General features: G+C 39.1%; 2 protein-coding genes across 2 annotated transcripts in view; one reads left to right on the forward strand and one right to left on the reverse strand.

Annotated features, from left to right (window-relative positions):
* LOC306772743 (semaphorin-4E-like) overlaps positions 1 to 8,086 on the reverse strand; it is a gene marked incomplete at both ends in the record, with an annotated part of 29,370 nt that extends 21,284 nt beyond the window's left edge. The window contains 13 exons of the mRNA XM_079262345.1: positions 1,821 to 2,170; positions 2,283 to 2,329; positions 2,409 to 2,572; positions 2,719 to 2,837; positions 2,914 to 3,136; positions 3,229 to 3,379; positions 5,549 to 5,724; positions 6,011 to 6,159; positions 6,278 to 6,388; positions 6,620 to 6,719; positions 7,556 to 7,651; positions 7,770 to 7,832; positions 7,946 to 8,086. Of these exons, the coding sequence (XP_079118471.1) occupies positions 1,821 to 2,170; positions 2,283 to 2,329; positions 2,409 to 2,572; positions 2,719 to 2,837; positions 2,914 to 3,136; positions 3,229 to 3,379; positions 5,549 to 5,724; positions 6,011 to 6,159; positions 6,278 to 6,388; positions 6,620 to 6,719; positions 7,556 to 7,651; positions 7,770 to 7,832; positions 7,946 to 8,086 (1,890 nt within the window). The remainder of the gene's footprint in view (positions 1 to 1,820; positions 2,171 to 2,282; positions 2,330 to 2,408; positions 2,573 to 2,718; positions 2,838 to 2,913; positions 3,137 to 3,228; positions 3,380 to 5,548; positions 5,725 to 6,010; positions 6,160 to 6,277; positions 6,389 to 6,619; positions 6,720 to 7,555; positions 7,652 to 7,769; positions 7,833 to 7,945) is intronic.
* A 2,130-nt stretch (positions 8,087 to 10,216) lies between these two features.
* Positions 10,217 to 22,205, forward strand: part of LOC306772744 (serine palmitoyltransferase 2-like) — a gene marked incomplete at both ends in the record, with an annotated part of 35,772 nt that continues 23,783 nt past the window's right edge. Inside the window, 3 exons of the mRNA XM_079262346.1 lie at positions 10,217 to 10,369; positions 15,884 to 16,075; positions 19,583 to 19,737. Of these exons, the coding sequence (XP_079118472.1) occupies positions 10,217 to 10,369; positions 15,884 to 16,075; positions 19,583 to 19,737 (500 nt within the window). The remainder of the gene's footprint in view (positions 10,370 to 15,883; positions 16,076 to 19,582; positions 19,738 to 22,205) is intronic.

Genomic DNA, 22,205 nt, shown 5'->3' on the forward strand with positions numbered 1-22,205 from the left:
CACTTTTAATGAACAGCACATTTGTACTTTGTGGTTGTCAGCTACATGTGTAGCTACAGCTGTGCTGGGAAATAACTGGAAGAAACGTCGTTAGCTAATCAGGGCTAACCACGACCTCTCTAAAAACCACAGTATATTCATTATTTGGCAGGGACAGTACAAGAATACATTGCCACCAAGGTGGCCGATGCCTTGTACATAAGGCTTATAGCCGCAGGCTAATTTACAGCCCCCGTCCCTGGGTAGGCTTTTTAAGGTGTTAGTGCAGTAAAAAACACAAGGTTAATGAAAAAACACATCCTAAAATAGTATACATATATTAAAAAAAAAAAAAAAAAAAAAAAAAAAGACAACATTTCACATCCCGAGTCCATACAAAGTTCAGTGCTCCCACTTTTGGCTGCTCTTTAACCAGAGCTTCAGTTTTAATATAAACAGTCTCAGGTTGGATTGAGACTTCAGCTCCAGAAATAAAGAGTTCCACTGTTGTGTCCCTTTCACTGAAAATACAGATTGACCCAGGACAGTCCTGAACCTCTTCACTCTGCAGTTACCACTGACTCCAGCTCTGGTTCTCACCCCTTCGTTGGTGTACTTATGCACTAATTGGCACATTACAGGGGGTGCAAGACCATTAAGACACTTGAATATATTTTTCACAAAGAAAAAGTAATAAAATTATCAAATGTCAACATTTTATATTTTTGAATAACAGTGCAGTGATGCCACTTCATTGGTTTTTGATCAAAAACGTTTAGAGTTTGCTTACACAGTGACATCAGAGGCTTTAGGACTGATTTTGTGGCCCGACCCCAAACAAATCAAACAGTACGACATATCTGATAAAACCATAGCATGTAAATACACTCATATACCAGCGATGCTAATACTGGTAGGTGAAGTGTCTTGTCTAAGTACACAACAACTCCTTAAGAAGGATCAAGTGGGATTAAAATAATAAATTGGACTTTCAGTTTTTTTTTTGGTGGAGCGATTTCATTGGGCCATGAATAAAGTGGCGGCACTTTTATGAGTAATGTTTCTTATAAACATACACAAATAACAAAATTAAGAGAATAATTTCAGGTCTGTGACAGAGTGGCAAACCTATCCAGGGTGTACCCTGACTCTCACCTGATGATTGCTGGGAAAGTCTCCAGCTACCCAGCAACCATTAATTAGACTTAGCAGTATAAAAAGTGTTTAAATGAATGTTAGTGTGAATCAGGAAAAACCTGATAACCTCTAATCATCTTCCTGATCCATCTTCCTTTTGACTTATTTGTCATTCCATTAACAATATAATAAATGTATTTTAACTTAAATTAACCATTTAAATGCATGCAAATAGTATTTGATACATAGTTTCGGGGACGTATTGCAACATTTTATGGTAAAGACTTTGCTCAAAACCCTGTTGCACACCACCTGCCCACTGGTGGAAACTTTTTAAGTGCTATAAATCTTACATATCACACATTAATGGATGGTACAGACATGCAGGTTGTTTTTGTTTTTTTTTAATAAACTGCAACAAAGTTATTACTCCTACAGTAATAACCCACAGCTTCACCTCAGTTTTTATCTGACACTTAAAAACCTGCATGCTGTTGTCAGGCTACCGTATTCATGACCATACTTGAATTATTTTCATATGTTTTGTATTTATTAAAGCAATTATGCAATAAAAACATTCCTTCCACAGTGATGAGGACCTTTTTGAACGTATGCACTTCGGATCTAGTTGTAAAGAAAGAAAAGTTTCACTTGTCAGAGCTTTGGATGCCACATCCAACATGGCTTACCTTTATCCCCTTTACCTGTCTGATTATAACAAATGCCAGCAAACCAGCCAAAGCAGCCACACCAAGCACAACTGCTTTCAGCTTACTGACAACACTGGAAGGATCCTGAACCTTGACGAGGTATTGGATCACGACCTTTCTGTGCACCCTCCCTTTCACTGCCTCCACTGTCTCGCACGTGTAAAGTCCTGCATCACCAGAGGAGGGTCTGATTATAAGACCCTGACTGAGTAGAATATGTCGGGGACCAGGATGGACGAGGTCATCTAAGAAGCGCCAGCTGATGGGGAGGTTGGCATCTGGGGAGCATGGGAGGAACTGTGCTATGTCGATGGTTAGGTGGACAATTGCAGGTTCCTTTTCCGCTGTGGGAGAAGTTAAAGAAACACAGAACATCTTACACTACCATACCCCCCTTTTTTTAAATCAATTTTTCTCTGTGTTCTCATGGAAATGCATTGAGGATTTTTCACTTACAATCAGTTGAGCACATTTTGATATCTCCATCACTGAGACTCTGAATCCTGCAAGAGAAGTAGTATCTCCTTTTATCTGCGGTTCAACACATATAAAAAAATACACATTGTAGGTCATTTGACTTACAAAGATCTGGCTGTTATAGCAACAGAAGCACACTGGCCTCTGATTTGGTCCCAGCCACAGTATGGGTCTCTGGCAAGAAGGCAATCATCGCACAACGTGTAGCGACTACAATCCCTTACATCAACCTGAACAGCACCATTTTTTGAGGCGCTGTACAGTTGACCCTGTAAAAAAACAGACTTTAGACTTTCAAGTGTGTGTTGGAGCATGGAGACAACAAAAACCTGCAAGATACCAGCCCTCCAGGACTGCAGTTTGACACCCCTGATACAAGAAATCTACTGAATGGCTCAGCTGAGCTGAGTCGTACTGTTTTAGAAGACAGCTGGAGGAATTCCACTGGCTGAGGACTTTTAAACAACTGCAGCTCCTCAATGATGCGCCCCTCTTCACCATCAAACTTCACTGCCTTCTGCAGCCAACCGGAGTCTAAAGCAGAGAAATTTTAACCAAACATGGAGTTTGTGTGTATTCTCAGGGTAGATGCATGTCTACAGATGCGTACCAGTGCCAATCCATATAATCTGATGCTTTTGCCCGTCTGCTGATGTTACTTGGTCCACAACGATCCTGGAAAACCGAGTCGGTGTCTGGACTAGCAGAGGCTTGCCAGTTATTGGTGTGACCACCCCTTCCATCAGAGGGTGGTTCTTCACAAACAGCAAGGTTGTGTCGGAGAGGTTCAGCGAAGTCATCACACCTTTTTCCTGCATTTCATTGTTAATGCACTATGAAGACAAGACAGGAACAGTTTATATTGGTGCGATCCTATTCACCATTTAAATAGCTGGATTATGGTTCTCCTCAGCTTCGTACTTACTGAGCCAGGGTAGGGGAAAGGCTCTTCTCCTGTGTGTGTGTCCCAGCTTCCAGTATTGCTCTCAGTCAGAAACTTTCCTTTGAACACTTGGCTGATGTCTGACAACTTGTACGCACAGACAGCAGACTGGCTGCAAAGACTGGAGGGTTCTCTGTGATAAGTACCAGAAAGATTTTCTCTTACTTTCTACCAGGACGCTACATAAATGTTAAACCACTGATAGGTATTTCTGGTTAGTATTTCCTTTTAAAGTTTGTATCGTGCCAGCAGTTTGAGTTAAAGGTGATTCTTTTAAAATATTTCCACCAAATGTCAACATTGGCTTTCAACACGGAAAATAATCCGTAACTTCAATTATCTGAAGCAGGGTCCATAAGGAACTTGGAGGAACTTGATTGGCCGATAGAGTCCTCTGATCTCAAATTTATTGATTGCCTTAATGAAAAAGAGCACAGACTGCAAGACAGGCCTTCTAGTCCAACATTAGCATGTTACCTTACAAACACACACCTGAAGGAATAAACACGTGTCTAAACCTTGCGGAAGGCTTTCCTATTAACATTGAAGCTGTCACAGTTTTTGTTGTCACAAATCTCTAACTAATCACAAACCGGAAATTTCTTTTCTACTATCCATCTAAGGCCCAACCTGAGTGTTTGGTGAGGTTTCCAAAATTAAATTCTAATAGCTATTTAACCTCAGACACACCACCAGGCAATTTCCTTTCTTCTTAACTGAGAAATACTCAGAAGCTCAACACAGGGATCTAGACTAGCCTGGAAATGCAACACTAAACAAGAACGCATTCTATTTCTTCAGGAAGCTAAGATGCTTCACAAGCTGAGTTTCCATTAAATATGGCAAAAAATAAATTAATCATTTAATTAAAAAATCCTAATAATCTGAGATGGACTGGCGAGCTGTCCAGGGTGTACCCTGCCTGTCGCCCAAAGCTAGCTGGGATAGGCTTCAGCTTCCCCGCGACCCTAAATTGGATTAAGCGGTTCAGAAAATGAATGAATTAATGAATGAATCCTAATAATCGAAACACTAAAATGGTGGAAAACCTCTCAAATATCACTAATAACTTTTTACGCTCCTATAAGGTGGTTTTTCAGGCACGTCGATGTTGAAGTATATCATAAAAACGTAACGGAACAAATGTAATTTTCACTGGACGTGACATAGGGGGTCACATGACCAGTTTGTTTCTATTAAAAATTACTTCAGTGTCAGGGATCTGGGTTTTCTGAGGTATTTTTTTAGGTTCCACCAGAGGGTGCCAGAGGAACCTTTATGGAGGGGGATGTTTTTGTGATCAACTCCCCAGCACTATATCTGGAACTGGCTGCCAGTCCTTCGTCGCTTGAGCGATGAGCCTTGTGGTAAAACCTAAGCTCTCCAGTGATTTCTTGTGTATTCTTGCTTTCTCAAGAAACTTTAAGAATTGTTTTTTCCAGAAACTCACATCTTGGATTCCCCTTAGCTCCCCCGTGATTTTTTTTCCCGGCGGTATTCATCTCCAGCAATAATATCCCACCAATCACAACCGAAACAGCAGCTCCAAAATGCAAAAGGCTTTGAATTTCCATCCTCCTCAAACTGGAGTCTTATGAGATTTTATGAGAATTACGGCGCCTGCAGACACCGTTCAATGGAAACACCTGCATATCGCAAAGGTTCATTTCTAGAAATAGTTTTTATCTTGTGAAAATTTGTAATGACTGTTGTCTGCACCACGATGTTGCATATCTTCTCGAAACCTGTTGTAGAAAGTGTGATCTGCTATGCGACCATCTGCTGGGGAATAGCATTCCCAAAGAAACGATTATTAAAGGCTAACTGGAGCTAACTAACAACCCAAGCAACTTTGTCATAAAGAAAGTATTTTAGTTTCCTCCATTTCATTTCTGTCTAGTTTCTGAATCTTTAGCTATTTTTTTTCTTCTACCTGTGCTTAATCATGTGTTAACTTTTGGTACACCCAATGCTTCTTTGGAGAGAGCTAACCCCGTTTCCGGAAAGTCTTACTGTGTAATACGGCTTAAGAAACTTTCAGTCTGGTAGTAATTTCATTCCATTTTTTGTATTTTAAAAAGTCACCTCAGTCAGCTGTTTACTGATGGGATTCTGCATCTCAACTATATTAACAGGTAAGAAAAAAACGTCCACAGATTTATCTCATGAGTCAGTAAAACCTATCCAAAATTGCAACTTAATTATCTACAACCTTGAGAAAATTTGGAGGATTTAAGACTTTGGTTTCAGACCTTTTTACTGTCCAAAGTGAAGAGAACCTAAATGGTTTGATGAAACTTACGGGTTGGAAGTGAATGCAGCGTAGAAAATGCTGTTACTCAGGTCGTTTTGGTCCCTGAAAAGAAACACATCCTGAACTAGAGCTGGTGAACCAACATCGCCAAACGGACAGTCCAGCCGGGCTTTTAAGAAAGAAGTCCATCTCTTTTGTAACGTCCTTCTGCCGCCCAAATCGCTCTGAATCAACACAGATATCAAGAAAATCTCTTGGTGTGACACTATAGCAGCAGATTCACGATCAGCTGAGGCTTTAAAACAGTTAATGTCTATGCTGGAATAAAACATCTCTATGAACTGTGCTCTGTTCCTCTCTGAACTTTGATCATACAACAGGGACTTTGCTAACAAGCATGGGCAGAACTTGTGCAGGAATATTAAGGCACAAAGAGAAAGTTAGGATTTGATTCATTAATACACACTGACAGCTGTGCGGTTGGTGCAGATGTTTGGCGACATGCTGTACCTTACACACACGTGCTATCCTCGACACCAGGATGTTGGCACGACGTTCCTCTACTGCGCCCTCCGTGAAGAACAAGAACACGTGGTCATCTTCACCATCCTGCTTGTCTCGGCTTGCTTCAGCAACAGTTATGGAGATCATGGTGGGCTCTGTTGTTCAAACAAATGAAACATGAGACCACTTTATGAGGAGCTTTACGGGGTAAAGGTGATCAGATTTTCCCCATAAAAATGACAACTTTTATTGGATTATTTGTTCGGTTTTAACCGTTTAGCCAGGAGCGTTTCATTTCGGTCTTGACAGGATCCAGCCCATGTCTCTGGAACACCATTTCTGAGCCCAGGAAGTTTGAAGAGACGGCAGAGTACAAAGTGTTTCCTGCAGAGTGAGGAGCAATGAAGGCGTTCACACAAAAGCCTTCCGCACTGGAACCAAGGCCTGATCTATTTTTTTAATATAGGTCATTTACTTTCTAAATATTTTATGGTTTTACTGTAATGAAAGAAACTCCAAATAATCACGATTTTAAATAAATCACATGTAAGTTTTGAATAATATTGTCACAGGAACTTTTACAAATGGCATGAGTCTATAGACTCTTGTGCTCACCGTCCATGAGGGAAGCAAAGCGTTGGTTTGGGTCAAAGGGAACTTTCCCCCTACCTTCCTCCACCCTTCTTTCCAAGGAAATGCTTCCATTGATGAAAGTCTGTTAAGGGAAGTACAGTGATGATCTTTTAATTATTTTAATCCAACTAAAGCAATGATTGATTCCTTTCAGAAGTTCATTCTTCAGTAAATTCACTATAAAACGGAGCAGAAGATTAGTTCAATTTACAAATCCTCAGCTATTTTATCCACTTTTTAGGATCTCTGAAACATGTCTTGCAAAGCCAACCAGCTTTATTTTTTAGCAGCCAAGAAAGCTGTTTTATTCAAGCATAGAACTGAACTTTATCCTATAAATTGAAATATTTTGCTGCTGATGGGGTAACATGGTTTTAGCCACTGTTCACTAAACCATATGAACCATCTGAACTCATCTTCATTAGCTTCAGATCATCGCCAAGACTTCCTCCTTTCACCCCATCAGTCCTCTCCTGCAGCAGCTGCACTGGCTCCCGGTTAAATCACACATTCAAGGCCATCCATAACACCCCCTCCCTTATCTGTCAGATCTCTTACACATAGCCACCCCCTCCCACTCCCTCAGATCATCCTCCTCCATCCACCTCACTGTTCCCTCTAGCCGTTTCAGCACCATAGGGAGGAGATCTTTCAGTCACTCAGCTCCTCCTCTCTGGATTTCCCTCCCACCAGTTTGTTTCGGTTTAAATCCAGCCTCAAAACAGACTCGTTCAAGACAGCACATTGTCTCTAATTACTCTGTCATATGCTTTTGTTTGTATTTTTGCTATTTTTGTTTTCTCTGCCGGTTTTTATTGTACAGTGACCTTGAGTGACCTGAAAGATGCTCATAAATAAAATACATTATTATTAACTTTTATTCTTATTAAAGTCCTACAAAAATAGTGGAAATCTCACCATGTGGTCACATGCAGGATTAAAAGCATTGGTCCCACACACAAGCATTCTGCCATCGTTCATGGTGTGCAGCACCCTGATGAAGTTATCACATTCCTGTTACATGAGCAAAAACATTTCAAATAAATGAAATTTGATATTGTTATTTATATTTGAATTGAATTTAATTGAATTTTGAGGAAAAATCTGAAATTAAGTGACTGTTCTGCCTTACCTCAGGACTCTTGCCCTTCATTCGACACAAGGTTTTGTCTGCAGGGCTGACAGTCCATTTGACCTGAAAAATAAATAACTGAGGTGACAAGGAGTACTGTTCATTGTGTATTTATTGAATGTTGAAATTTAGATAGCTCCTAAAGTCGCTGCCCAGCCCAGTTCTCTTCTGCGTACTTCACTGGTCTTCTGGGTGATGTCGTCCAAGCTGAGGGTGAGCACTTTCCCTCTGACTCCAAGGACAAGCTGACATATGTCGTCTCTGACCACCAGAGAACTCAAACCAAAGTCAGACTCTCCGAACTGTTTCAAGTTCATGTCTATGGAAGATAATCCAACAAGTTCCACGTTACATTTTATGTCGATGCATATTGATGTTGTCCACCTCAAACCGCTGCTCCCACACTGCAGAGTCATTTCAGTATTAATCCTTTATTTGTTCCTCATACAATGTCGTGGTCTGTTTTCTCACTGCTGCATGTCGTCCATTTGTTGATTTGTCTATATTATAAGGTGAGCAATGCGGAAAGTGTCTTGGACTGGACTATATATATGTGTGTGTATATATATATATATATATATATATATACATATATATATATATATATATATATATATATATATATATATATATATATATATATATGTATGTGTATATATATATATGTATGTATGTGTATATATATATATGTATGTATGTGTATATATATATATGTATGTATGTGTATATATATATATATGTATGTATGTGTATATATATATATATGTATGTATGTGTATATATATATATATGTATGTATGTGTATATATATATACACATACATACATATATATACATATAGATAGATAGATAGATAGATAGATAATGTATATGTGTATGTATAAAACAGCTCCTGCAAAAAAGTCATTCCTGCACCTGCATTAGATCATTAGATGCCATACCTTTGAAGAAAATGCTTCTGCGGGGTTTAATGCTTTCTGCAAAGTCTTCAGTAATAAGGAGGAGGACATAAATGAGCATCACCTGAGGTCTTGTCATGACCTATGAGCAAGAAGTAAAAGAAAAAACTGAAAGAGATTGGGCTTCATATTTTATTTCTCTCTGTCATATATCTCTCTGCTGCTGGACATCTCAAATTACTACAGCTCTGAGTCCTGTCATCGTCAAAAATACTCAGATAGCTCAGGTTCTCCGATGCAGTCATGGGGTGTGTAAGTAATGGTAAAAAGTACTGTCCCCCAGCAAACACAATTGCAAAGCTACAAACCAATGACCAGGAGATTCTTTTTGTATTTCATTCAAATGTGGCTTATTAATATATACAGTATGTCATTCCAGTGAGGAATGTTAAACTCTGATTCAGTGCAAACACACAAGTCAAGCCCAAAATTGCTGCTGCTCAGTCATTAAAATAAGGGACCACTGGTCCTCGAAGCCCTCTGTCCTGCAGGTTTTAGATGTTTCTCTGGTGCAACACACCTGATTAAAATTAATTATATCTCTGGCATCTTTGTGTCAAGCTCTGCACAAGTCTGTTCATGATTCACCCATTTACATCTTTTTAAAACCTGCATGATACGACTTGAAGAGTCCCAGATTTAAATCAGTTTTAAGCTTAAAAGTGATGTGTACACTTTAAACCACAAGAGGGCGCCCGTGAGCTATACTTTCCTTTAAAAAAAAAGGGCTTCACTGTGACTGCAATGTCAAATCAGAAGGACAACATTGGAAGTATAAACATAAATGTATGGCGATGTTTTTACACAAACAAGTCACTCTTAAGGCCCAAGCATTTTTTATTTATCTCGCTTTTGTTTCACCTTGTTATTTGGGCTTGTTTGAACCCAATTAGAATAAAATCAAAGGATCATGTTTACTTTTTGAAAAAGATTATGTCCACTTGTGGACATAATTATATATATATATATATATATATATATATATAGATATAGATATACGTATATCTATCTATCGATAGATAGATAGATAGATAGATATACGTAGATGTTTAGAAATGTTTTATGACTTTTTAAAAATTGTTTTATGCTTTTTAAGTTTTTTCATCACTAAGTGTAGCCAGCTTCATTTAGCGGTCATGTAGACCACGCCCCCTACCCCACTGTGGCCACGCCTCTTCGGACATTCGCTGATATGATGGGTAACGGGGCGTAAATTTCCGGTATCCAGTGTCTGGATTTTCAGGTTGGCTGTGTGCGCGCGCGCGCGCGCGCGCGTGTGTGTGTGTGTGTGTGTGTGTGCGTGCTTGTGTGCGTGTGAGAGTGAGCGTGAGTGAGTTGCACGCCCATGTGAGCAGTGTGAGAGAGTTTGCGATGTGTGTGTTTTGTTGACGTTTCCCAGCTCAGATGCTGTCACCGCTTTGCACCGCAGGCGACCTCCTCGTTCCTACATGCAAGTTACCGTCGCGGCTTCCCACTCGTTGCCCAGCGATGACCGAAACCCCCGCTACAAAACCAGCCAACGGTGAAGTGTGTCAACATGCGAGGAACGGACTTAAACCGGAGAGAAACGGCTTCGTGAAGAGCCTCCACTGCAGCCACGAGCGGCCGCCCAAGCAGCACTGCCACCCGGACGAGGAGGAGGTGAGGCCCGGGATGGGACGGGGCGGAGAGGGGGGTGAAGCCGGGGAGGACATCCATTGTGTGGACCCGGAAACATCCCGTTAATGCTGTCACATCCACCAGCTCTTTTGTTGTCATATGAATATGCCACCAGTGTGGCTCACTGAGCATCCTCCCAGTTTGCAGACATCAATTTCTAATGACTCCTGAGATTTCTGAGGAATAAACGTGAAACTCCTTAAAATAGTACAGATTAAAGATTTCCGAGGCTTAAATGTTGTGATATATGCTGCTAACCAAGCCAAGTCAGTTTATGTTTTAAAGCACTTTCTGACAGCAACTGCTGAACATAAAATAACTAAAATATTACTACATGACAACTCCAACTCAAATCTCTGTCTCTATCATGAAAGACCATTTATTAATTCAGCATGATAACATTTTCACCAAGCAACTTTATGAATGAGTTCATGCTGCTGTATCCATCTGTCTTTTTAATTGACTGTTTAAAAGAGACCGCTGCCACATGTCTGAATTGATATTGTGCTGAATTATAAATTTAAATAGTTCATAGTATGCACAGAACTTAAGATGAGGTCATTGCAAACTGCCTGACTTCAGTTACAGGTACAAACTGGGTCAAAACCAGTAGGCTATAACTTCAAACTGCTTCAAGTGTGCGTGCATCTCACCAGAGCCAGCAACTCTGGACAGTTTATATATTTCTGCCTCACATCCAGGAATGGATTGGCTGCTTTCTTATCATCTTTGCAAAGGTTTGTTTAAAAGTCTGGAACATTTTCACATTCATGAACTCTTTTCAAAACTCTGAGTTAGTGATTTGGGAGACAGTGAACCAGACCACCTGTTCCTTCCAAACCATCTGAGACATGCATGTCTGTACAGTTAAATTGTTTTTTGTTTTTTTTTAATGTTTTTTTTTTCTTCTTCTTCTTCTTCAAAGATGCTAATGAAATTTCCACCCACGGGTGCACCCTCAGTGACTGCCCCAATTACCAAATCCCCTCTGAGATGTGATTTAATCTTGTTAGACACATGGGCATTTATACCAAATGCAAGTCTTTTTTTGCATGCTGATCAAAGTCTGAATGTTTCAGCATCTCAAGAGCGTAGTAATTCCCGTCATCCGTTGATGTTCATAAGTAAAATCAGGTCAAAAGCATGGCATTATGTCATTGTTCTAATGTTTAGACAATGTGGTTTCTTCTGCTGCACTGGTCTGATAGATTGGAGAACTCGATGCCTGGTGACTGAACCTCAGCTGATTAGAGTTCATGTGCATGACAGTGTTGCTACTCCAAGGTATTTGAGGAAAAAAAAAAAAGGCATGACTGGTCACATGTAGAGCCAAACAGCCATGAGGGCAGAGGCGACCATGATGGGAAAAGCGAATGGCTCAATGCCTTGCAAGGAAAGCGTTTCTGTTTGACGCTGTCAGCTCATCATGATGGAGAGGATTGCACAAAAAATACACATGAAGGTGAATTTTGTGAGCTCACTTTTACATCAGCACAAGCTGTCCCTTCTTCATTTGGCAGTCAAATGTTCCATCTCAGGTTTTTCTCTTTTGTTTATGTGGTTAGTCTCATCTGCCTCACATTTGTAGACTGGCCACAAAAAAACCAATTCAACGTAATTTCGAAGAACTGGCTGAAAAGAAACCATATTACCTTTTTCAAACTGGGACCAAAGAAGGTGGAGCGTGTGTTCAGATGTAGAAATTCCAACTTTAAGATCTTAATAATGGAGGAAATTTCTTGACATGGAGTGAGAAATTTCTAAGCAGAAAAACTTTTGTAAAAACAGCTCTTAAAAGTCCACTTTTTCTCTTAAAAGTCACTCCAGTACATTTCAACAGAGAAATTGTAACTTGTTAGCACTAACTCAGCTAGCACTACTTGATCCAGTTTGAACAGGAGCCTAGTTGACTTTAAAATGAGCTACAGCATGAAAATGTGGAGAAACATAGACTCTAGCAGGCTCGCTTCGTGTAGGAAGATGTGGTAATGAGGAGGAAGGGGGGTATATCTGACTTAGCTTTTCCTAAGTAGCAAGGACACTGACCAGGACAAGACGGACCCCAACTTCAGTGTTGGCAGTCCCCAACTGCTCCCACACAAGGCACTGTGGTCGGACACAAACATCCATTCTGTCACTGCCACAACCTGACAGTTGGTCAGAACTGCCATAAACAGAGAAGCCATTTAGTCCCCAATGAAAAAATACTGCTCCCCAAGACAGCCAGCTAACCTTGCTATGTGCCCTTATGAGCTGATTGCAAATATAACCCTTTAGTGATCCAGAATATTAATGTACTGCAATGGACTGGCAAGCTGTCCAAGATTGCTGGGATAGACTCTGTCTTTCTGCAAGCCTTAATTGAACTAAGCAGTTAAGAAGATGTATGGATAATTAATGTAAAGATATCTTTATCTATTATGTCTCTTTTTGTGCAGAGTTGCTCATTCAACAGCCACAATCCAGCAGGTTTTCCATGTTTCCTGCTCCAACACAACTGACTCAAATTAATGAGGTATTGTGCAGGTGGCCTGATAGGCCGGTAGATCCATTAAAAAACTTGTTTGATCAGGACTCTCATTGGACATGAAATGATTAATCCTGCGGGTATCTGTTAGAGACATCATGCCCAACCTCTGGGCACCCTGTGTATAAAGGTCCAGCTCTGCTTCTGATTGGATATTGGATAAGAAACCTACATTTTGAAGCTATCAAACAGCAAATCAAACACATCTCATTTCTCTCCTGTTCAGGATTCTGCAAGTGGAAACAAAGTCAGTAGTGCACATTAACTGAGCTTTCCACCTGAAAGTAATATGGAAATCTGCATATAAATATGATGTAAGTACACTGCCTGCAGGTATCCAGTGGAAAAAAAATGACCAAATTATTGCAGACTCACAAATGACAGTAAAAGATAAATGGAAACTGTTACGGACTTGCTGTGCACTCAAACTGCCATTTTCTGCATCATGATGAAGAGATAACAGAACAAATTGCTCCACAGTTTCCATTACCAACAATTAAAACTAGAAAAGCACTCGGAGGGTGCAGACCCCCACCAAGCAGCTCATTTCACCCATGTTGGGATTTCCACCATGTTTTATAGTCCTACATTAATATTATATACACTATAAGAATAATTTCTGCAATGGACTGGCGGGCTGTCCAGGGTGTACCCCGCCTTTCACCCAAAGACTGCTGGGATAGGCTCCAGCTTCCCCGCGACCCTTCATCAGACTAAGCGGTTAGGATAATGAATGAATATTAGATTAATTGATAATCAAAACATACTTTTAGCATATGGAATAACAATGAGATAATTAGTCAGGTATTTATTGAAAGCACAATTCTTTTTTTTTCTTTATTTCAACAGTGAAACAACATCAATATATTTACTCACTAGCGTTATGTAGGGCTGGGTGATTACGATCTCAATTACAATCTGGGTTTTCAACGATCATAGAAATAAAAGGGTGTGATTATTTTTCTCTTTGCAGTTTCCTCTCCTGCTGTCTTCAGCTGCTAATCGAGCGTCTCTGGCATTGCAGCGCTGTGCTGTAAACTCCTCCCACAGCCGCTTTGCTTTCATTCAGACACTGTTGCCAACTTGGCAACTTTCTCACTAAATCTGGCAACTTTTGTGCTAAAAGCAACTAGCGACAAATCTAGCAACTTTTACTGGAGTTATTAGAGACTTTTCTGGTGTTTTGGCGACTGACTTGAAGGCACATATCGTTCTGCAGTTACTGTAAGGAAGGAGCAGCGGGAGCCTCTCCCGTCCTAAAGCACTCCCAGGCGGCCAGTCTCAGTCGGCTCCGGCTGCAGGTCGATGTAGAATAACTGCAGTAGGTTGTGGAAGTTCATTAAACATAGTTTATACCGTTGTCAGTGAGAACTGGCTGCATTATTTTCCTATACGTAGTTCAGCGAGTTAAACACTGTAATATCCCTCAGTTACGGGGCGTTACCATAGCAACGCTTTAATCAGCTGGTTCAGATCAGCTGTCTTTTACCAGGTGAATGAGAGAAACGCGCTGCAGCCTGACAGCGGTTGCTTGGCACAAAACGTACAACATAAAAGTTCCTATATAAGCGGTAAAAGCGGATTAAACAACTCGGAACCGTGCATTAGACGGTTATAATGCACGACACGAGTCGAGAACACCACGATGTGCAGCGTTGTTTAAAAATACTGGATAATTGTGTATAATTTTTGTCATCATCGAGCAGCCCTAGCGTTTTGTATGCAGACTCAAAATAAAGACAGAATATGCTCGGCCTAGCTTTTTTTCACTGTGTGCAAAATAACCAAATATTTATTCAGTAATTTTATTTGATTATTTTGTTAAACCCTTGCAGACAGACTCTGTTCAGACATTTATATAGTTTTTAAAAACAATTCTAAACTAACCAGCAGCTTTATTCCCCTCATATTTTGATGCACACCACAAACAGTTATCCTGTTAATGAACATACAACTGTATTCACCATAATATTACTGCGTTCGCTGCGAGACGTATTACCCACCGAGTATATCTCCAGACCATTTGGACATGTGAGTATAATGACGTTGCGTAAAATATAATGCAGTTTCTCTGTCTTGGCAGTGGGAAAAAAATCCTTCTAGAAATTCCTGTGTCCACAATTGTTTCCATATCGCTTCCAAAATGAAATGAAATCCAAGTTGGATCAAAACTCAGAAGAAAATCCACTCAGTAGTTTTTTGGGTAATGTTGCTAACAAGCAGACAGACAGATAAACACAGACAGAAACATAACCTCCTTGGCTTAGGTCATAAAAATGTTTATCACTAGGAGGCTTTACCAGTGGGCTGAAGGTGTTTATCTGCTTTTAAATGGGGTATAACTAAAAGCACATACAGTATATTGTCAGTATGACTTAGACAGACAGATGGATGTCCGTTCCTTTCAGTCTGCACATAAATAATAAATAATACTTCACTGAATTAATTCTCACTGAACGTACTGACTATAGATGTTGCATTTGATGCAACTGTGTTTATGTTATATAGTGATTTTATGTGGGTCAAGGACTATATGAACTCCACCTGAAGACCAACACATGGTGCATGTAAAGCAGAGGTATGCCTGCATACACGAGCAGATATTTGTGTGCATACAGGTGGGATTTTTTCTACCAGAAGATCCTCATCTTGTAATTATGAGAAAAGGTTAAGATGGTTATTAATCATCCCTGCAGTGGAGGGAACAGGAGTGACGGGTCTTCCTTAATTAGTGGAAAGAATATGAGACATGAATATCAACCAGCTTTAAAGAGAAAAGTTTCGTAACATGAAAACGTTTCTGTGAAAACAGGAAGTATGATGTTGCAACGGTTCATTCTGCAGCGTGAACGAGGGCAATGGATGCAAATCACAAGATAATGCTTCAGTTTTGGAGATTGCAGCATATCTTACAGGGTGTGTCATGGATAAATACTAAACTTAAGTCTCATTGTTTTTATTTGGTGCAGGTCCATCCGCCGCATCATGGCAGCTTGTGCAGCCGGCCTTTCATCGAGTGGTTTGAAGAAACGCCCATGCTGGTGGCGGTCCTCACCTACATGGGCTACGGCATCCTCACTGTGTTTGGCTACCTTCGCGACTTCCTCCGTCACTGGAAGATCGAAAGGTGCCACATCGCCAGGGAGCGGGAGGAGCAAAAGGTGGAGAGATATACAACTGCACACATTCTCCCATTAAAACTTGCAGGGTTGTTTCTTTGGCTGTGCTCCACTTTCCCACTAAGACTCATTAAATTAGGTTAAGTAGTTTCTGTGACATGAGACATCAGGGAAGTGATTTTTTTTTTTTTTAGCGCCAATCTAATGTTTTAATTTCCTGAAAACTAAACTGTATCTATATTTTAATCATATACCACTTTTCTTTCTGCAGTTTGTCATTCTTTTGTGTTCAGGTTTATCCATTCTGGTGAGATTTGTGGTTTTTGTCTGTCAGTGTTTGACTGGTAACCAGTCCAGGGTGTATCCTGCCTCACCTGGTAGTTGCTGGAAAGGCTCCAGCCCCTCTGTTACCATGAATTGGAATAGGAAGGTGTGGAAATTGGATGGATATCACCGAATTGGAGATTTTACCGAGTCAAACAGCTTTTGTAATGTTTGCACACATGGTCTTACGAGTGGTGTGAAAAGTTCAAACCTTGTGGACTTATATTTAAAATGAAATGAACACCAGGTCTGCTAATGTTGATGCCAGAACTCTTGAGAATAAATCCAATATTAGAATAAATGAGACAGTGATTAAATTTCTGCTTTCTATATTAATAGAATTAATGGAGTTTTTTCTGCTGAGATTTCTGGAAAAGACGGTGAAAAAAGTTACATTTGTTTAATTGTAAAACTTCTTTCTTTACTCTTCTTGATTTTGAGTCATACAAGTAGAAGACATCACATTTTCAGTTCCTTTGTCTGTGTCATGTTTTTTTCTGAGTAATTGATGTTGACTATACCAATCCATGCAGGATTATGAATAATTAATCTGTTGGAAGCAAAGATCTGATCTTTATGCATTAACTGATGGGTTTGAAGGCAGTTTGTGTAACAAATTATAGGTCATGAGATGAGGTTGCAGTGCAGAATACAGAAGTTGGAGGATGAAGTAACTTTATTTGTTGAGAAATTGCTCTAAACTGATCGAATTAGTTGATAATAGATGTTTAGGATTGGATTCAGGTTATTGCACGAGGAAACTACACAGCTCATTAAGCTGGAAGGCTGATCGTTGAAAGCAACAAATGTCTCTGCAGTTTAAGTAATATGATTACATTCTATATTTACATTTATTTATTTACTCTGGCAAATCCGACTTGCGTGTTTTGTTTGTTTTTTATTCGCTGAACTTGTTAGTAAACAAACTGAATGCATCACACTGCTGTGACAGTTTAAATCTGCTTTGCTCATTTACATTTTGAATAATTAAAATATGTGTGATTTAAATTAAATTTAAATGCAGAAATTTATGCAATTTATGGGGGAGCGGGGTAAACTGTGTGGAGTTTACTCCCCATTTATGTGGGGAAAAGCACTCTAGCTTCCCTCCAACAGAACGTGTATGTATCCAAAGCAACTTACATACAATAAGTGATCAATTAACCATAGTAATGAGCCTATCATGCATGTCTTGTGGGTGGGAGGAAGCTGGAGTACTGGAAGCTGGAGTATTGGAAGCTGGAGTTTTTTTCTTTGCTAAAATGAAGAGTCATCTGACAGGCAATTATGTATGTATGGATGGATGGATGGATTTCTTGTCTTCAGTTTTTTGGGTTTTTTTTTAGTTTTGTGAATTTTAGTCTGACTTCCCTGTCCGTAGCTGACAGCAGTGATAACTCATGTGGTCTTTTGTTGCTTGTAGCCCTTCTGTTATAACCCTCTGATGCATGAATTATTTAAAAATAATTTAGCCACATTTTCTTTTAACATTTTATTTCTACAGACATGTACTGAGACACTTTCTCTATAATCATATTTGGCTTTTTTTTGATGGATTATTTTATCTATTCTATAAGAATATTTATCAAATAATATATTGCCATATTTATTTAATGGAAATATTCTATAAAACGTGACTATCATTAACTTGTCCTCTTAGGTAAACTTAGTAATAATGTGTACATGTATTATGCGCAGTTCTATACTATATTAGTCTGTTCAGTGAGTGGCAGTGTGTTGGGGGACTCTCCTAACGTCCACTGAAGTTTCACAATTGCAAATATAGCATCTTCACTTATGGATATACTAGAAAACAACCTTTAAATAGGTGTCCACTGTGGAGGACATGATGCATGACAGGGTTAAGGTTGGACGTGTTTGTGTGTTAAAAGATGGTGTTGTGCATACCTTGGTTGGAACCAGTGATTAATTAACTGTTGCCTTTCGATCATCTCCAACCAGTCTACCCATTTCCCTCTGACTTCACCACAGCATGCTGGTCCAAACAGCTGCTGCCAACTGGATGTTTTCTCCTTTCAGACTATTCCCTGTAATCCCTAGAGATGGTTGTGTATGAGTGTGTGAAAATCCCAGCAGATCAACAGTTTCTGTAAGACTCTGAACAGCCTGTCTGGCAATAACAACTGTTACATTCAGTCACTTAAATGCTCTTTATTCCTTATTCTGATGCTACATGATTAAATGTAGGGTGTTGCTGCCATGTGATTGGCTTAAATATCTGCATTAACAAGGAACTAAACAGTCAAACCTAATAAGGTAGACAGTTGGTATAAGGAACCAGGTTGGTACAAAACTGTAGTCAACTTTGTATAAATATGTCCATGCTTGGGAGGAATCGGTTGGTAGACACACTATGCAGACTGTTTGGAAAACTAACATGAGCTGTGCTGTCTGCATACTTTGCATAAACATAAAATAATGGTGTGATTTGTTTTTAGAATGGAAGCAGGTTGGGTTTCATGTGTTAAATGCAGCTGAGCTGTAATAAGGTGTTGCCTGGTGACTGGACAGTTGCTTTGTTCACGTTGAAGGCGTAGTTGTAATTAATTGGAAGAAGTCTTTGTATTTTATGTATTATTCATTTTATTTCTTGTTAGCCAAACTGAACAAAAGGGATATTTGCACAAAAATTAGCAGCGTTCGTGTTTCAGCCCTTTGAACCAGTAATTGTAAGGAAAGCGTACTGCATGAGATCAAAGCTTCTGATTGCACAAGGATGTAAAGAAAGCATGCACGTTGCATAGCAATGTGCATGCTTGAGTCTGATTTTTTTTTTTTTTTTTTTTTCTTTTTTCTTTTTGTTAGTCTTGGAGCATGTGTTTGACCAGTCAGACTGTTTTCAGACTGGTATGTAATGTTAGATAGTGAAGGCTATTGTTTTAAGTCGGTGGTTATGTCGAGGAAAGGAAGCTGGTGGGATAAATGAAGGGAAGTCATTAAATGACCCCAAGGATTCAAAACGGATGTTTTCTCCAAGAATCTAGGAAAATGAACTTGCTTCCTTTTGTTTTAAAGCGTTAGAATTAAGGGGAATGCATTTTTCCTAGCTATGCTTTCCTAAAGCTCCAGTGGCAAGAAGTTCCTGTGTTTCCACGGGTTGTACAAAGACCTGCCAGGGACCACTACGATAAAATTCCTTCATACTTTGCTGCTCAGATAATCCAACGCATTCATTTTTATTCTTCTCTGTTCATTCCCGTGTAGGACTTTGTGCCACTTTACCAGGATTTCGAGAACTTTTACACCAGGAACCTTTACATGCGGATAAGAGACAACTGGAACAGGCCAATATGCAGCGTCCCAGGAGCCAAGATGGACCTAATGGAGCGGACCTCTCACGACTACAACTGGACTTTTGAGTGAGAAAGACATAGCTTTCATTGAAAATTGCAAATGTTATCTGCAAGCTAACCGCAAGGTATTCAGACGCACAATAGCTAGAGGAAATAGGAATTGATACCAGTAGTGCCAGCTCTTGTGCCTAATATCAAGATAAGTGACAGTTTTAAAGCCTGAGTCATGCTTCGAGTCTGTAAAATCCAAACTGGATTACACACCGTTGGTGGTCACCAGAGCTGTCCAGAAGCAGCAGCATTTTAAAACCATTTGATGCAGTTTAGTTGTACGAAAAAGGAAACTTTCTCAGAAACTTTGGAGCTTGACTGAAGTGAAAAATGAACCTTCTTTAGCTTGTAAAGGTTAAAATATCAATATGCCCTGAATACCACAAGCAGATTTTGAGCATACCTTCGTACTACCAGGTTGTGCTTGTATTTGAATCACACAGCTTGAACTCCTTTTTAAGGGTTTAAAGATGTTTCCATTCCTGGTTTGGTTCAGGGATGGATATTTGAGCTATTATTTGATTTAACCCGTGAAAAAGAGGCCTGACTTAATAAGCAGAAGCAATGCTGAACTTATGACACATGAATCCAAGCTGGGTAAACATACCTGCAGGTAGCGCTGGTCCTGAAGCAGTCTCTGTGTCCTTTCCTGCATGGCAGCTGCGTTATCCTTCGTAAGTCTCTGTTGCATGCACATCCGAGTTGCACTTAACTTGTTTTAGTCTTTTTGGCTGCTGTGATATGAGCAATAAACTGCATAATATTTTCCTTATGTGGAAATGCATGATATTCATGTTGCTGGTTTACAGTAGTGGACCAAGATGTGTTCTTTTTGCTGTTGCCGTCCATCTTCCTCCAGCTTGGATGTGCTCTTCACCTTAACATGCTTTCCTGCTCACCAGTTACATGAACTGCAGTCGATTTTCTGTCCGTAGCAACCAGCCAGGCCCTTTTCTTCTCTGACCTCTCACGTCAACAAGACATTTCCATCGAAACAACTTCCTCTCACTGAATGTTATGTTTTTGTTATTTTTCAAACATTCTGAGAACTCCGTTGTGGTGTTATGGTGTACATTAAGACAGTCAACAGTCATAGAAATACTCAAATCACCATTTTTTGTTACTGGTAATCATGCATCTGAGATTTTTCTCGTCAGTAATATTAAATGTGACTTACTCATGTTAGCTTCTGACCTATAATGCAAGATTTATGCCCTCCTGCAGCAACAAATTCTGATAGGAAGACAATTAAAAAGCAAGAAATAAGGTCATGAAGTTATAGAGGCACTTTTAATTAACATGACTTTTAATACTAGTTTTTTTTTGTTGTTTTTTTTTTTTTTACATCCATCTTAATCAGAAATGTTAAAAGATTAAAAAGAAAAAAATGGTGTAAGATTTTAATGTTCTCAAGTATATTACAACCTTTTTATTAGATTAAAAATAATCAGCTTATTAATTATTAATTTTAGGGGTGGGAAAATCAAATTGGAAATGGGGATTTTTTTTGCTTCACAATTTAAAAAAAAAAAAAAGTTAAAAAATTGTTTTTTGGGGGGGGGGTTACAGAAGCAGAATGATTGTCTGGCTACTGTGTTGTTTTTTTCCTAATTGAAATTAAGAAAAATGATGAGCAAAAAGTTTTATACTTTATTTTTTTTTGGTTTTTTTTTTTTGTTTTTTGTTTTTTTTTCTGCAAAAAAACGCAATATCGAGCAATTTAAATTGAATCGGCACCCAAAAAATCTAATCAAATCAAGCATATTGTCACAGCGCTAATTAATCTATTATTATAATCAGGTTTATTGTAAAAATTATGGGACATTCACTCAGTTTGACAGATTTACAATAAATAAAGTCTATAAATTCTGTGATGTACTGTAAGCAACAAAAATGAATAATTTTTTTCCCCTTTCTTTTATTGCTAATTGTGAAATATTCACAGTGGAAATGTGCCAGCGTGAAAGTGCAAAACAGTGGCAGAAAAAATATGAAATAATGCATCAAAACAAATCTGGAAAATCTCAAGTGTTCAGGTTATGTGGAGCCACATTCCTGTGTTGATGAGATGTTTACATATATATGAATTCCAGAGGAGAATCAATATTAACATTACTGACTTTAACAATATTTGCAACAATAATAAGAATATTAATGAACAACACAGTTATAAGACATGTGGTGACCAAACCTCACAGTATTAAGCTTTTTTTTTTTATTATTATTATTTTTTCAGTGAAAATTTGCCTTTTTATGTGACACAGATCTGTCCAGCTGTACTATTATACTTTTTGTGCAGCTAGTTGTACAAACCTGTTGGTATGAAAGGCTAAACGACTGATTTGGTGCCCAAAAAGCTTTCCTCTCTATATTTATATCAATTAGTTTTTATGAACAGTTAAATTTGAGGTTTGGAGCATTGCTATTTAACATTAATACGGCTGCATGTATTAAGATCCTAAACACAGATGTCTTTCACACCT

The sequence above is a fragment of the Telmatherina bonti genome, assembly GCF_933228915.1.
Source record: "Telmatherina bonti genome assembly, chromosome: 22".
In the NCBI taxonomy this organism is placed as follows: domain Eukaryota; kingdom Metazoa; phylum Chordata; class Actinopteri; order Atheriniformes; family Telmatherinidae; genus Telmatherina; species Telmatherina bonti.